General features: G+C 35.9%; 1 protein-coding gene across 1 annotated transcript in view; it reads right to left on the bottom strand.

Moving 5' to 3' along the window:
* POLQ (DNA polymerase theta) overlaps positions 1 to 16,693 on the bottom strand; it is a gene marked incomplete at both ends in the record, with an annotated part of 137,130 nt that overhangs the window by 11,310 nt on the left and 109,127 nt on the right. The window contains 4 exons of the mRNA XM_079704838.1: positions 2,964 to 3,075; positions 5,735 to 5,919; positions 13,726 to 13,847; positions 14,424 to 14,550. Of these exons, the coding sequence (XP_079560964.1) occupies positions 2,964 to 3,075; positions 5,735 to 5,919; positions 13,726 to 13,847; positions 14,424 to 14,550 (546 nt within the window). The remainder of the gene's footprint in view (positions 1 to 2,963; positions 3,076 to 5,734; positions 5,920 to 13,725; positions 13,848 to 14,423; positions 14,551 to 16,693) is intronic.

The raw sequence follows: 16,693 nt of genomic DNA, 5'->3' as shown, positions 1-16,693 counted from the left end.
GTCAATAACTATGTAATATCTTTGTATGGTGACAGATGACAACTAGACTTACCATGGTGACCATTTTGAAATGTACAGAAATATCAAATCACTGTGTTGTATACCAGGAATTAACATAGTTTATAGTTCAAATATACTTCAAAAACAAACTCATAGAAAAAGAGATTAGATTTGTGGCTACCAGAGGTGGGGAGTGGGAGGAGAGGGAATGGGTGATGGTGGTCAAAAGGTACAAACTTCCAGTTATAAGATAAGTAAGTACTAGGAATGAAATGTACAACATGATAAAGCTAATTAACACTGTTGAATGTTATATATGAAAACTGTTAAGAGAGCAAATCTTAAGAGTTCTCATCACAAGGAAAAAATCCTTTTTTTCTATTTCTTTAATGTTGTATCAATATGAGATGATGGGTGCTCACTTAATCTATGTGGTAATCATTTCATGATGTACGTAAGTCAAATTATTATAATGTACACCTTAAACTTATAAAGTGCTGTGTGTCAATTATAACTCAATAAAACTGGGAAAAAAATTTCTTTACTCACTAGGATTTTTGTTGTTTAACATTTCCAGTCTTTGGCTGTTATGAATAAAATTGCTATAACATTCACATACAAGTCTTTCTTTGGACATATGTTTTCATTTTTCTTGGGCAACCATCCAATAGTAGAACTGCAGAATCATACAGTTAAGTGTATGTTTTACTTTATATGAAAGAGCCATAGTGTCTTCCAAAGTGGTTGTACCATTTTACAACCAATCAGCAATGTAAAAGAGACACAATGTTTTTAAATTTATCATTCTAGTGTTTCTATAGTGGTATCTCTTTATGGTTTTAACTTGCTTTTCCCTGAGAATAAATGACGATAACACTTGATGTAGTTATTCACATATTTTCTTTTGTGAAGTGTCTGTTCAAATTTTTGAACTTTATTTTATTGCGTGATTTACTTTCTTAGTATTGAGTTGTAAGAGTTCTTTATATATTCTGGATGCAAGTCCTTTGTTAGATAACAGGAACTATAAATATTTCCTCTCAGTCTGTGGCTTGACTTTGTATTTTCTTAATGGTGTCTTTTATCAATATTTATTTTTTATGACTAATTCAGTGTTATTATCACCTAAGAAATTGTTGCCTACCTCAATGTCATAAAGCTCCTCTCTCTTTTCTTCTGCAAGATTGATGGTTCTAGTTTTTACTTTTAGGTCTGTGGTTCATATCAAGTTAATTTTTGAATATAGTATGAGATAAAGTAGAAGTTCATTTTTTTTCCATACTGGTATCCAGTTGTTCTAGCACCAATTGTTGACATGACCATCTTTTCTCCATTGAATTACCATGGCAACTTTGTTGAAAATCAATTCACCATATATGTATAGGTCTACTTCCTGATGCTCTATTGTGTTTCATTGTTCCCTGCGTCTACCCCTATACCTATCTTGATTATTGTAGTTTTATAATAAATTTTGAAGCCAAGGAGTGTAAGTAATCAACATTGTACTTTCCCCCCACAAAATATTCTAGTTATTCCAGGCCCTTTGAATTTCCATATAAATTTAGAATCAGCTTGTCAAATTTGACACAGAAGTCTAATGATATTTTGATTGGAAATGCACTGAATCTATAGAACAATTTACAGAGAACCGTGATCATAACAATATTGTGCCTTCTAATAAATTAACATGGTAAAACTCACATTTACTTAAGTATTCTTCAATTTCTCTCAGGATTGCTTTGGAGTTTTCAATAAAGTCTTGCACATACTCTGTTAAATTTATCCCAAGTATTTCATGTTTTTTGATGTTATTGTAAATGGTTTTATTTTTACTTCATTCACTAATTGTTTATTGCTAGTATATAAAAATACAACTGGGGCTTCCCTGGTGGCGCAGTGGTTGGGAGTCCGCCTGCCGATGCAGGGGACATGGGTTCGTGCCCTGGTCTGGGAGGATCCCACATGCCGCGGAGCGGCTGGGCCCGTGAGCCATGGCCGCTGAGCCTGCGCGTCCGGAGCCTGCGCTCCGCAACGGGAGAGGCCACGGCAGTGAGAGGCCCGCGTACCGCAAAAAAAAAAAAAAAAAAAAAAAAAAAAAAAAAAATACAACTGATTCAGGGACTTCCCTAGTGGTCCAATGGTTAAGACACCACACTTCCATTGCAGGGGGCATGGGTTTCACCCCTGGTCGGGAACTATGATCCCACATGCCATGCTGGCATGGCCAAAAACAGAAAAAAAAAAAAAATACAACTGATTTTTACAAACTGACCTTGTATGGTGGGAACCTGTGCCAAATTTAGTTATTTGTTCTAGTAGTTGTTTTTAATGAATTCACATGATTTTCTATGTACAAGATCATGTCATGTGTGAATAAAAGTTTTTCTTTTTGGGGACTGGGGACAGGATTGATTACAAAGGGGCATAAAGGAACTCTTTGAGATGATGAGGTGATGGTTCCATACCTCAGCTGTAATGTAGACAGTATGATTGCGTGCATTTGTCAAAATTCATAGAACTATACAACTAAAAAAGGTGAATTTTATTGTGTGCAAATTATCTCAATAAACTGCCAAAAGAAGAGAGAATTTAAAATGGTGATATTCAAACTGCTCTATAAAAGCAATTTTTCTCTCACAGTTTCTGGTACATTTACTCAATGGTTTACTGTTTCAAGATAAAGCTATGTAAACCTAAAGCACAGGACAATTCCTAGATTTTATAAGATTTTCACAACGACACAGTAGCATATACATCAACTTCATTTTGCTATTCCATTTCTGTCCCTACTTTTATGAAAAAAGCACATCTCTAAGAAAGGTTGATGTTATTTAATCAACAATGCTTGATGAAAACTTCTGTTAATAGAAAATTCTGTAACACAAATTTTTAAAAATATTATATGGAAAGAGAGTTGAGAAGAATAGTATCTAGAAGATAATTAACATTCAATGCTTCCTTACCAGTATATCTGGATTTGAAGGAGTCAATGTAAAAAGCAGCATCATTTTCTTTAATACCCATCTGCTCTCCCAAAGATTTAGCTCCCATTCCATAAATGATTCCATAGCAAATCTGAAAGGGACTCATCACACTAAGTACATTATAGGTCATAACTACATAAAATGCAAACATAAAAAGTTCATTAGGATTGAGATTTGGTAAACTTTTCATGGTGAATCAAAGAAATGATTAATTTGCTTTGGTGGGTTAGATCCATAGAAGCTGATATCCAGTGAGCACCTTTACTGCCTTTTAGCAATACTTTTTGAGGTGCAGGGAGAAAGAGAAGAAGGGGCAGAATATGAATGAATATGAGTGTGTGTGTGTTAAGAAAATAACCCTAGTGGTTTAAAAGGAAATATTTCTGACTGTCATTTATCCAGAAGTCTTCAGAGAAGCTTTCTACTCCTCATAATACTTCATTAACTGCTGCTTAAAGAAGTGCCTAGGAGTCAGGAAAGAGAAGCATTACAAACATTCCTCTCCTCACCTTTGAATAGCACTAAAAAAGCAGGAAGAGTAGACTACATGGCTTCATAATAGGGAGGACGTCATTGGAAATAAATATCCTCTTCATCTCACAGCCACCTGAAATCCCACAATTGCAGAATTCATTTGGGTTAAACACAAACTTTCGAGAAAATTTTGGGAGTAGTGGAGGAAAATGGTTTAAATAGGTCAGTAAAGAAACTGATTTAGTAATAAGTATTGCCTGGGTTCAAATCCTAGTTCCACCATTTACAAGAGGTATTATCTTGCACAATCTACCTTGTATCTCAGTTTCTTCAACTATAAAATGAGGACAGTAATACCTACATCATGAGTTTGTTAGGATTAGACGAGTTATTTTATATATGTGTGTATGTGCGCACATGTGCATGTGTGTGTGTGTGTGTGTGGGATACCACCTGACATAAAGATCTATATAAATATTGTTAAATAAAATTTAAAAAGATAACTTGCAAAAAATGATTATCAAAATCCAAAATACTTTCCAAAATAATTTTTTTAAATTACATTGAGAGGGATTTTTTTCGCTCCTGTTTTCTTTTCCTTTTAGGTCTTTTTACACTTTTTTTCTTAATTCAGATATTACTTAGTGCTAGCTAATATCTCAGCAAGACTGAGATCTAGATTAGATGGTTTAGTGCATGGCGATTCAAGAAAAAAAAACTGGTATAGCATAAACACTATTAAATCATGCAAGAACTTATTAAATAGAGGCAGCTATCATCAGTGTATAAATGTTTAGATTATGGAGTCAGAATGTCTAAGTTCTTTCATTCTGAACTTATCCTGGCTCCACCACTTATAGCTATATGACCTTAAGCAAACTACTAACTTTCTGTGCCTTGGTTTCCTCCTATGTAAAATGGGAATAATAAGACCTATTTCGTGTATTTACTACGAGGATTAAATATTGGAATATTACCTATTTAACTTAGGGTTTGATTCTTGCTAAATGCAGGATTTAATCTGAGAGGATTAAATAGAGAAGACAAAACTGGCTTTCTAAATAGTGGCAGAAACAAGTGTTGGTGCTAAACAGGCAGTGGTGAGAGGAAATGTTTCATGCCTAATGAGCCAGTCAAGAATCACAGCTGTGAGTAACAAGAAGTGTAAATGTAAAACTAGTAAAGCAGGATCTTAGAGGTGGTGTGCCTTTACCTCAGCCAACAATCCTGCTCTCTTGAAAAGGGCATCAGATTTCCCACAGGTCACGTGATAAACAAGTATCAGTGTTAATTTAGGCCAGGGAACAGTGTGAATGTGGCCTTTGATTTTCCCTGTGCCCAACAGTCATCCAGGAGTAGGAACTAATATGGGCCCATGTGAAAAGTCCAAGGGCAGTATGAAGTTTCACAGGCAGATTAGCTAACCAATGGCCTCAAAAAACTAAAAAGCTGGGTTTCCCTGGTGGCGCAGTGGTTAAGAATCTGCCTGCCAATACAGGGGACACGGGTTCGATCACTGGTCCGCAAAGATCCCACATGCCGCAGAGCAACTAAGCCCGTGCACCACAACTACCGAGCCTGCGCTCTAGAGCCCGTGAGCCACAACTACAGAGCCCACATGCCGCAACTACTGAAGCCTGTGCACCTAGAGCCCGTGCTTCGCAACAAGAGAAGCCACTGCAATGAGAAGCCCATGCACCACAACAAAGAGTAGCCCCCACTCACCGCAACTAGAGAAAGCCTGTGAGCAGCAACGAAGACCCAACACAGCCAAAAATAAATAAATAAAATAAATTTATTAAAAAAAATAAATCTTAAAATAACTAAAAAGCTAATAGTTATTGATTATAATCCACAGCTCAGCAATATTTATTTTTCAACAAACATTCAGAGAGCACCCTTCTATAGAAGGTACCATGGCTCAATGCGTGTGAATATAAAAAGATAAATATATGTGTGCTTACAGGCTAGAGATTTTAAAAATACACACACACACACACACACAATATCTACCACCACCACCACCACAATATCTACCACTAATGCATATAGATTTCCCAGAACTAAGTAGGCTTGGACTAACTCTACCTGATTCTTTCTATTGACTCTACAAAGGAAAATATGAGTACCATGAGACAGGCTCAGATGAATGTTGTGAAAAATCCAAAGAGGGACAAATCACTCCTCAACCACAAATGATTGAGATAGTTAAAAAAAATTTTTTTGAATCGTAAAAATTCTCCTCATTTATGTTAAACATGTTCAGTAAAGACCACCTGTTTTGCTTGTTGCCTCAGATCATCCCCAACAGACTCTGGCTCAATCATCTTCCATTCAGCTGCAATACTCCTGAAAACATCAGCTCCAGTGTTTAGTACTTGAATGAGACGATGATCGTGGGATAAATGAGCCAAGATCCTCAGCTCAAGTTGAGAGTAATCAGCAGCTAATATTAAACCACCTGAAATAGAAATGATTTTAGGAAAGTCGGTACAAAGACAAAACCAAGTTTTATAACACTAAGCAGGATGACAGAAATTTAGTTCCAACATACAACCGTGAGATCATGTAAAAAACTCAAATCAAAAAAAGCTAAAACCTTGCTCTTAATATGATGCAATTCAGCTCTGTAACACATAAAAATTTTTTGCTTAGCTTTCAAGGATATGTAATATATGTAAAGCCACCCTTCACCTCTGCCCGTTAACCACTGTGGTAGTGCTTTCCTCAGTGTTCCTATAGCACTGACACATAATCTAAAATGGTTCTTTCATGCCTCTCCCACATAACACTGAGCCATTAGGGATGGGAGACAATCTTCCTTTGCATTCTGCAGAAATGCACAGTTCCTGGTACCTAATAGGTCCTTAACAAATGGTTGTTGAAGGAATGAATGAATGAGTGAATAAAGAAACTGGTTTCTAATGTGTGCTGACATTTTAAGGGGTGTGGAGAGAAATGTGTGCTCTGCTTTGAAAATAAACTTGTTCAACAAAAAAAGGTCAAGTGGCCTGTATGTGAAAAAGAGTATTCAAATAATTAAGAGGATTCAAATAATTTATCTATGGACTAGAAATGACTGGATATGCATGGCAAAAACAAAATAAAACAAGCAAAAGCATGGTTAAAGTAGAAAAATATTTGCAACTGATATCACAAAGGACTCATTGCTATATTGTATAAAAGAGGTGCTATAAATCAAGAACAAAATATAAACAAGCAATTCACAGAACTAATAAAAACAAAAGAACCTTAAACCTGCTTAAATTCATTCACAATAAAAAAAATGCAAATTATAACAAGAAACAATTCTTTTCTACTTGTAAAAATCCAGAGGTTGGATGGCACATTCTGTGGCAAGGCTGTGGAGAAAGAAACACTCATACATTGTTACTTGGAAGTAAATGGTAACTGTGTCCCATTAGATGGCAATTTGACAATATCTATCAAAATTAAACAGGCTTTTTACTCTGTGACTCAGTAAACAAGCCCACAGGTTGCTGCAAAGATTATCTGTACACAGATTAAACTGGTTTACGTTCAAATTTCTTTACTGATAATCACAAGTCTTCAGCATAAAAATATTAAACATGGGGCTTCCCTGGTGGCGCAGTGCTTGGGAGTCCGCCTGCCGATGCGGGGGACACGGGTTCGTGCCCCGGTCCAGGAGGATCCCGCATGCCGCGGAGCTGCTGGGCCCGTGAGCTATGGCCACTGAGCCTGCGCGTCCGGAGCCTGTGCTCCACGGCGGGAGAGGCCACAGCAGTGAGAGGCCCGCATACCGCAATAAAAAAAAAAAAAATTAAACAGGCTTTTTACTCTGTGACTCAGTAAACAAGCCCACAGGCTGCTGCAAAGATTATCTGCACACAGATTAAACTGGCTTATGTTCAAATTTCTTTATTGATAATCACAAGTCTTCAGCATAAAAATATTAAACAAAAAACCAAAGCAAACAAGTATATATGGAATGCTTATGCTTGTGTAAGAACAGAGGAAGAAATTAGTACATATTCATACTTGCTTGTATCTGCATAAAGAAATACTGGAAGGATATATAAGAAACTCAAATATGTAATTAACTATAAGAGTTATACATAACAGGGTAGCTAGGACAGGGAAGGAAGCAAAGTTTCTCAATATATACCTTTTATATATTTTGATTTCTGAACTATGTAAACGAATAACCAATTCAAAAATATATAAATACTGATTTGAAACAAATGACCACAACTTTTATGGCCTTTCTGCCCTAAACAAAATAAAACTGGACAAACTATATGAAATAACAGTTTTCAGATGTTGGACAATAGGCAATGCAGGACTACAATCCCTGAGAAAGGGGAAGGAGAGGGGAGATAAGAGGAGCCATGAAACTGTCTCAAGTTTCTGAATGGAGGCAGCACAGGGAAAAAGATGAAACAAAGCACTGTGGTCTCTGAGCTGGAAGAAGAAAGTGTAATTTGGGCCTGCTGAGGCTGCTAGAACTTGTGAAATTTGGAGAGAAAGGAACTGTGCATAAAAGGATCACCAGAAATATGTACACTAATCCCTTTGGATTTTGACCAAATACTAAACTGTGCAGGGAGAAAGTTCAGAGAACCAGGCAAAGAACAAACACTAAAGAAATAGCTATTATCAAAGTTCAGCTATCAGCTGAACTATTTGAAGAACATACTCTTGAATGTTGAAAGATGTTCAAGCTCTGACCAGACTCAGTGGAGAAACCCTGCTGAACAACTTGAGCACAAAGTAGAGACCGCAGTAAGGCCAAACCTTACAATGATGGTTAATGTAGCCCTAGAGTAAAGGCTACTCTAAACGTCTGCTCACAAAGCTTTAAAAGTCTCAAAATGATCAAGCTGATGTGAAAGTAAATTAACTGCCTGCCAGAAGAAAATGCTATAAATGAAGACTACAAAATCCAAAGAGTTAACAATGTAGTAACCATAATGTTCAGCATACAATAAAAAAAATACTAGACATATGAAGAACCAGGAAAATGTAACTCTGACTAGGAGAAAATTCAGTCAATAGAAAAATGACTCAGAAGCTACAGAGATGATGGAATTTTAATATGTTCAGGAATTTAAAGAAATATAAAAATGATGATGGAACAAATAGTGAATTACAATAAGGTGATAAAAACTATACAAAAAAATTAAAATTCTAAAACTGAAAATACAATATCTGAAATGCAAAATTCACTAAAAGGATATGACAGCAATTAGACACTGTAGAAAAAAAGATCAGTGAACATTAAAACAGTCAATAGAAAATATCCATTGCAGTACAGAGTTTAAATAAATGAAGAGAGGGGAATAAAGAAGAAAACAAGGTTCAGTGATCTGTGGGACTATACTAAGTGGTATTACACATGTATATTTGGAGTAATAGGAAAAAAGGGCAAAATAGGGACAAAATATTATAAGAAATAATGGTTGAAAATGTTCCAAATTTAATGAAAAATATAAGCACATAGATTAAGAAGAAGAAAAAAAAAAACCTAAGTTAACTCAGGAAATTCAGCAAACTCAAAAGCCCAAATAGTAAAGCATAAAAAAACACCCAGAGACTCACACCCAAATCAAATTGCTAAAACTGAATAACGAATTTAAAAAATCAAAAAAGCATCCTGGGAAAAAATATATTATGCTTGGAGGAATAGCAAGAAAAATAGTGGTGTACTTCTCATCAGAAATAATGCAAACCATAAGCTAATGGAAATATATATTTAAAGTGCTAAAAGAGAAGGACTATAAACCCATAAATCTATGTCAAATAAAAAAAATCTTACAAAAGTGAGGATAAAATGGAGAAATTTAGACATGGAAATGCTAAGAGAAATCACTGTCAGTAGAACTGCACTACAAAAAAAAACCTTAAAGTACTCTGGGTGAAGAAAATTGATAATAGATGGAAACTTCAGTCTACTTCAAAGAAAAAAGAGTGCCAGGAAGGGTAAAAAAGTGAACAGATAGAAAAGACACTTTTGTTTCTTGATTTCTTCGAAAGGTCATAACTGTTTACAGCAAAAAAAAAAAACAAAAAACTACATAGCAAAGTTTATAATAGTCATAGAAGTTAAACATATTACAAAAAATGGGAAGTGGGGGCTTCTCTGGTGGCACAGTGGTTGAGAGTCCGCCTGCCAATGCAGGGGACGTGGGTTCGTGCCCAGGTCCGGGAAGATCCCACATGCCGCAGAGCGGCTAGGCCTGTGAGCCATGGCCGCTGAGCCTGTGCGTCCGGAGCCTGTGCTCCGCAACGGGAGAGGCCACAATAGTGAGAGGCCCGCGTACCACAAAAAAAAAAAAAAAAAAAAAAAAAAAGATAATAGAGGAAATAAAACAATAACAAAAATAGTCATTTACAGTTTTTAAAAAAGAATAAAGAACAGATAGAACAAAATACAAATGACAAGACAACAGACTTAAATCCAACCATATATCAAGAATTATTTTATTTTTATTTTTTTAACATCTTTATTGGAGTATAATTGCTTTACAATGGTGTGTTAATTTCTGCTTTATAACAAAGTGAATCAGCTATACACACACATATAGCCTCACATCTCCTCCCTCTTGCGTCTCCCTCTCACCCTCCATATCTCACCCTTCTAGGTGGTCACAAAGCACTGAGCTGATCTCCCTGTGCTATGCGGTTGCTCCCCACTAGTATCTATTTTACATTTAATAGTATATATAAGTCCATGACACTCTCTCACTTCATCCCAGCTTACACTTCCCCCTCCCCGTGTCCTCAAGTCCATTCTGTATGTCTGCATCTTTATTCCTGTCCTGCCCCTAGGTTCATCAGAACCATTTTTTTTTAGATTCCATATGTATGTGTTAGCATACGGTATTTGTTTTTCTCTTTGTGACTTACTTCACTCTGTATGACAGTCTCTAGGTCCATCCACGTCACTACAAATAACTCATTTTCATTCCTTTTTATGGCTGAGTAATATTCCACTGTGTATATGTGCCACATCTTCTTTATCCATTCATCTGTCAATGGACACTTAGGCTGCTTCCATGTCCTGGCTATTGTAAATAGAGCTTCAATGAACATTGTGGTACATGACTCTTTTTGAATTATGGTTTTCTCAGGGTATATGCCCAGTAGTGGGATTGCTGGGTAATATGGTAGTTCTATTTGTACTTTTTTAGGGAACCTCCATACTGTTCTCCATAGTGGTTTTATCAGTTTACATTCCCACCAGCAGTGCAAGAGGGTTACCTTTTCTCCAGCATTTATTGTTTGTAGATTTCTTGATGATGGCCATTCTGACTGGTGTGAGGTGATACCTCATTGTAGTTTTGATTTGCATTTCTTTAATGATTAATGATATTGAGCATCCTTTCATGTGTTTGTTGGCAATCTGTATATCTTCTTTGGAGAAATGTCTATTTAGGTCTTCTGCTCATTTTTGGATTGAGTTGTTTGTTTTTTTGATATTGAGCTACATGAGCTGCTTGTAAATTTTGGAGATTAATCCATTGTCAGTTGCTTCATTTGCAAATATTTCCTCCCATTCTGAGGGCTGTCTTTTCGTCTTGTTTATGCTTTCCTTTGCTGTGCAAAGGCTTTTAATTTTCATTAGGTCCCATTTGCTTATTTTTATTTCCATTTCTCTAGGAGGTGGGTCAAAAAGGATCTTGCTGTGATTTATGTTATAGAGTGTTCTGCCTATGTTTTCCTCTAAGAGTTTTATAGTGTCTGGCCTTACATTTAGGTCTTTAATCCATTTTGAGTTTGTTTTTGTGTATGGTATTAGGGAGTGTCCTCATTTCATTATTTTACATGTAGCTGTCCAGTTTTCCCAGCACCACTTGTTGAAGAGGCTGTCTTTTCTCCATTGTATATTCTTGCCTCCTTTATCAAAGATAAGGTGACCATATGTGCACGGGTTTATCTCTGGGCTTTCTATCCTGTTCCATTGATCTATATTTCTGTTTTTGTGCCACTACCATACTGTCTTGATTACTGTAGTATAGTCTGAAGTCCAGGAGCCTGATTCCCCCAGCTCCATTTTTTTTTCTCAAGATTGCTTTGGCTATTTGGGGTCTTTTGTGTTTTCATACAAATTGTGACATTTTTTGTTCTAGTTCTGTGAAAAATGTCATTGGTAATTTGATAGGGATTGCACTGAATCTGTAGATTGTTTTGGGTAGTATAGTCATTTTCACAATGTTGATTCTTCCAATCCAAGAACATGGTAAATCTCTCCATCTGTATCATCTTTAATTTCTTTCATCAGTGTCTTATAGTTTACTGTATACAGGTCTTTTTGCCTCCTTAGGTAGGTTTATTCCTAGGTATTTTATTCTTCTTGTTGCAATGGTAAATGGGAGTGTTTCCTTAATTTCTCTTTCAGATTTTTCATCATTAGTGTATAGGAATGCAAGAAATTTCTGTGCATTAATGTTGTATCCTACTACTTTACCAAATTCATTGATTAGCTCTAGTAGTTTTCTGGTGGCATCTTTAGGATTCTCTATGTATAGTATAATGTCATCTACAAACAGTGACAGCTTTACTTCTTCTTTCCCGATTTGGATTCCTTTTATTTCTTTTTCTTCTCTGATTGTTGTGGCTAAAACTTCCAAAAATATGTTGAATAATAGTGGTGAGAGTGGACAACCTTGTCTTGTTCCTGATCTTAGTGGAAATGGTTTCAGTTTTTCATCATTGAGAACGATGTTGGCTGTAGGTTTGTCATATATGGCCTTTATTATGTTGAGGTAAGTTCCCTCTATGCCTACTTTCTGGAGGGTTTTTATCATAAATGGGTGTTGAATTTTGTCGAAAGCTTTTTCTGCATCTATTGAGATGATGATATGGTTTTTCTCCTTCAATTTGTTAACATGGTTTACCACACTGATTGATTTGCATATATTGAAGAATCCTTGAATTCCTGGGATAAACCCCATCAAGAATTATTTTAGATAGTTAACTAAACACTACATTTAAATGGCAGAAATTTTAAGGTTAAATCCATATACATTTAATTTAAATTAATTTTAAAATTTTAAACAAAATCAGTATAAAATATTGTTGTGTTAAACACAGTTTTACTATTTAGGTAAGAATAAATAAATATCATGAAATATTATTTGGCCTTAAAAAAGAAAGAAATTCTGACACAATTTGCTACAACATGAATAAACCTTGAAGACATTATGCTACGTGAAATAAGCCAGGCACAAAAGTACAAATATTATATGATCTCGAGTGGTCAAATTCATAGGGACAGAAAATAGAATGGTGGTTGCTAGGGGCTGTGGGAGTCCAGGGCAACAGTTATATTTAATGGGTACAGAGTTTCAGGTGGGAATGATGAAAAGTTCTGGAGATGGATAATGGTAATGGCTGCACCACAATGTACTTAATGCCACAGAACTGAATATTTAAATATAGTTACAATGGTAAAATGCTAGTTCATATTTAGTTCTAGTTCATATATAGTTACAATGGTAGTTCATATATAGTTACAATGGTAAAATGCTAGTTCAAATGGTAGTTCATATTTAAAAAGCAAAGCTGAAAATTACCAAATGGGTTATACTATCATAGACCTGAATTCACCCTTGGAATATAAATTTCTGACAGAATTCAAATAAATTCAGCTGGTTAACTGCACTCACCCAGAGCTGCCAGGTGGCAAAAAGAGCAAATATGTATACAAATAATAGGGATGATCTGGGAGATAGATCATGACTTCCAAATGTTTTGATGACGAGTACTGAGGAGAGGTCAGACAGAAGTAAGACAGCCTTGAGGGTTACCCCCTGCAATAGTAAGCAGCAGTGGGGAGAAGTGGAGAAGAAACAAAAGAGCAAAACAAGTTAGAAAGAGACCAAAAAAAAAAAAATTGTGCCCTTAGAGGTCAGGGGGGAGAGGAATTGAGGAAAGAGAGGGTTGACAGAGTGACAAATGCTACAGAGAAGTCAAAGAGGATGACAACTAACAAAATTCACTGGATTTTGCAAAAAGGTTTACAATGACCCAGGATTACATGATTTCAGCAGGATGCTGAGCAAACCACACAGAGGTTTCCCACAGAGCAGATCATGAAGACAATAATGACTGACTGTTATAAACCTGGCAACATGAAGGGGAAAAACAGGCTCCACCAAAGACAGGAAAGATGGAGGAACTAATGTATTCTTCTGAGTCTTATTCATAATTCAGGCTTTATCAGTGCTTTGAAAACCATTCCCACAGCAAAAAGAAGCTCAAAAACCATCATCGGTCACCTTACCTGGGAAAGGCACAAAGGCATGTCTCATGCTAACTGAAAATGGCATTCCTCTCTCTGAGGCTCTCTCCTCCATCTCTGCCTGGTGCCTGGGGTTCAGGCCACAACCCTTCTTTTTTCCTCCTCTGTTGTGCGAAAAACATCATCAGCTGGACATGAAGTAGTTTTAAATATATGAAAATGGTCTGAGTTTTTCAGTAAGTCAATATTTCCATCTAAGAAATTTAAAAACCTTATTTGAAACACACTTCAAAGTTTAACAAATATACTAGACCTCATTCAGCAAACCTTCAATTAAACAGGAAGGTATTTCTGTAATAACCTTTCCCACAAACTGCTTCACTCAATTCAGTAAATCTCATTGACCATATCTAATATAAATGATCTGTGCTTTTTCTTCCTTTTGTGAGCATATGAAGAGGGCAGGAAGGGGGATGTTCCAGACACTGCTAAACTTGTCCCTTTAGTATTTGACTTAAACAAGCATATAGTGCTGGTTGATTTAATTAGTGACCCAGATTTTCAGCTTTTTGCCATCAACTAGCTTCTTTATAGACAGACTCAGGATTTGAAACAGAATAGAAATGTGTATGCCTGGAACAGAAAATTAAATTGATTTCATTATTTGTCCAATAGGCTATTTCGGATCCATTCATACTCCCAAAAGTATATTAACCCAAATAAAGAGAAATAGAGTCTACCTGCCCGTAGGAAGTAGGCCTTTGCCTAGGGCTTGGGAAGGTGGGCTTTCCTCTACTAGTGTTGGCATTTTGATCTCAAAATCTCTTGGTACATTCTGAATATTTGGTTCTATAAAGGTTATTCGTCCTAAAATCAAGCAGAATGAAGACATAAAATTAGGGGGGGAAGGGAAGAGGGGAAATCTGACATTTACTTTAACACGAATACCATTTCTGAATTATCCTAAAAATGCATGCTTTGTTATTGTTAAACTAAATTTAAATGAAATACACTTCATTATGTTCATGTGTCTAACAATAATAAGTACAAGACCAATCATGATATAAGTGAATATATGAATCAGCTACAATACAGTGTTTTATAATTAACCTCGTTCTACAGAAACAATCCCATGATAAGAATATGATAAATCATACTATTTCTACGCTAAAATGAGTACCAGAAGTTAGCACTATAAAATGCTAGCAGTTATACTAATGAGTAAAAGACAAATCAAATGGATCTTAGGAGAAATGACTGTCGAAGCCTTTAAAAGCCAGGAACAAACAAGGTACAGAAAAGAGGATCTGAAGCAGAAGAGCAACTGAGTGCTGAACAGGGACAACTGGGGCCACAGAAGTCAGGCCACAGGATGCAGGAGATGTAGTAGTAGTGAGTGATGGTGACTAGAATGTTACTTTCTAGATATCACCTGGCCAGTTTTCCTCCTCCTCCTCATCACTTATCACAAGAATCAATGGTAGGTAGCACTGACATGACTAGAAACTAGAATCAGGTGGCTAGTACATTTTCTAGGAAACAGAAGGCTATTTGTTTTAATGCTTATGGCCTTTACTTTCCCCCAAATATTTTACATTTTATTTACTTATTGGATGAATTTTTCAAAAACACACAGGTGTTGTTCAAAAAGTTTGGGTAACTGACTGCTACTGCAGTTTTTATAATACACATACAGTGATACAAAAATCCTCTGTTTTATGGTACTCTTCATTCTAACAGGCTCTCTACTAGCTACTGTATGTAATTCCATCTTCTTTAGATGAATCAGAGATCTTAAGTATCTCAGATACTGTTTCTCTGAATAAACTCCTGATACTATATCCTCGTTATTTCGATTTTAGCAAAAATTAGTGTTCAATTAATGGTAGATATTATTACACTTATTAGCATTAAATGGCCTAATAAACTTCATAAAGCTAACAAATAGCACAGGAAAGAATCCAAGTCTCTTTCTGCCTCAGCACACTGTCTTCTCTTCTATGATAATATCAATACTTAATATTCAGGTCTAGTGTTTGAATTAATGAGGTAACACTGGTAGACAAATAAAATGGCAAAAGTAAATTATAAAACATGAATATAGCTTCATGAAGATGAATTCTAATAATGAAAGGGCTTTACTATACTTAGGGTAAGCTTGTATTTCTAAAATATTCTTTAAATGTAGGCACAGTATAATGAAAAACAATCAGGAAAACAACAAGGAATTGATGACTTTCTGCTTTATAAGCAACAAATAAATGTGCAAAAGCTTTGAAAACTCTAGGTTGATTGTTTTTTTACCAACAAGGATTTATTTTACATAAGTTTACAGCATTAGCATATGTTTCAAAATGAAACTTAAAACAGGGCAAGAAATAGGCAAGAAGCACCAAGAGGTTAGCTAAATAGGGAGAAGGAAGAGGAATTGTTTAGAACAGAGACTAAGCAAGCAAAGAGAAAAGCAGCTCCTCACGGTGCCCCCATCTTCAATAACAGCAACAACTGATAATGTACCACGCATCATTCTAAACAATTTACATGTATTGACCTATTTAATCCTCAGGATGACCCAGTGAGGTAGGACTGTAATTATCTTGTTTTATACATGAGGAAACTTGGGCACTGAAAGGTTAAGTACCTTGTCTAAAGATTCTCAGCACCAAGATTCAAACCTTGTGAAAATGTGGTATCAAAGTCCACATTCTATACCACCAAACTAAAATGCCCCCTCTATGAAGGAGTTAATGCTGCCCTTTCTTCCACTGCACATTGCATTTGACAAATATGTGGAGTTGTGCACTACCTAGAAAAAGAATGCTTTTTTTTCTTCATGAGATTACATGCATACTGATCCCAAGAGGGCCATAAGACATGCAAAGGACTCTACAGCTCTTTTCTGATTGAGTAAAGTAAGACACTCCCTTATTACCGCACAGGCCTACTTAGATTCAACTTGGAGAGACTCTTAAGAGATTCAGAATAGGGATGGGACTGAAATTAGATAAGA

This window comes from Hyperoodon ampullatus (genome assembly GCF_949752795.1).
Source record: "Hyperoodon ampullatus genome assembly, chromosome: 5".
Taxonomy (NCBI): Eukaryota; Metazoa; Chordata; class Mammalia; order Artiodactyla; family Ziphiidae; genus Hyperoodon; species Hyperoodon ampullatus.
The sequence above is the reverse complement of the archived record's forward strand: the minus strand, read 5'-3'. Positions and strand labels throughout refer to the sequence as shown.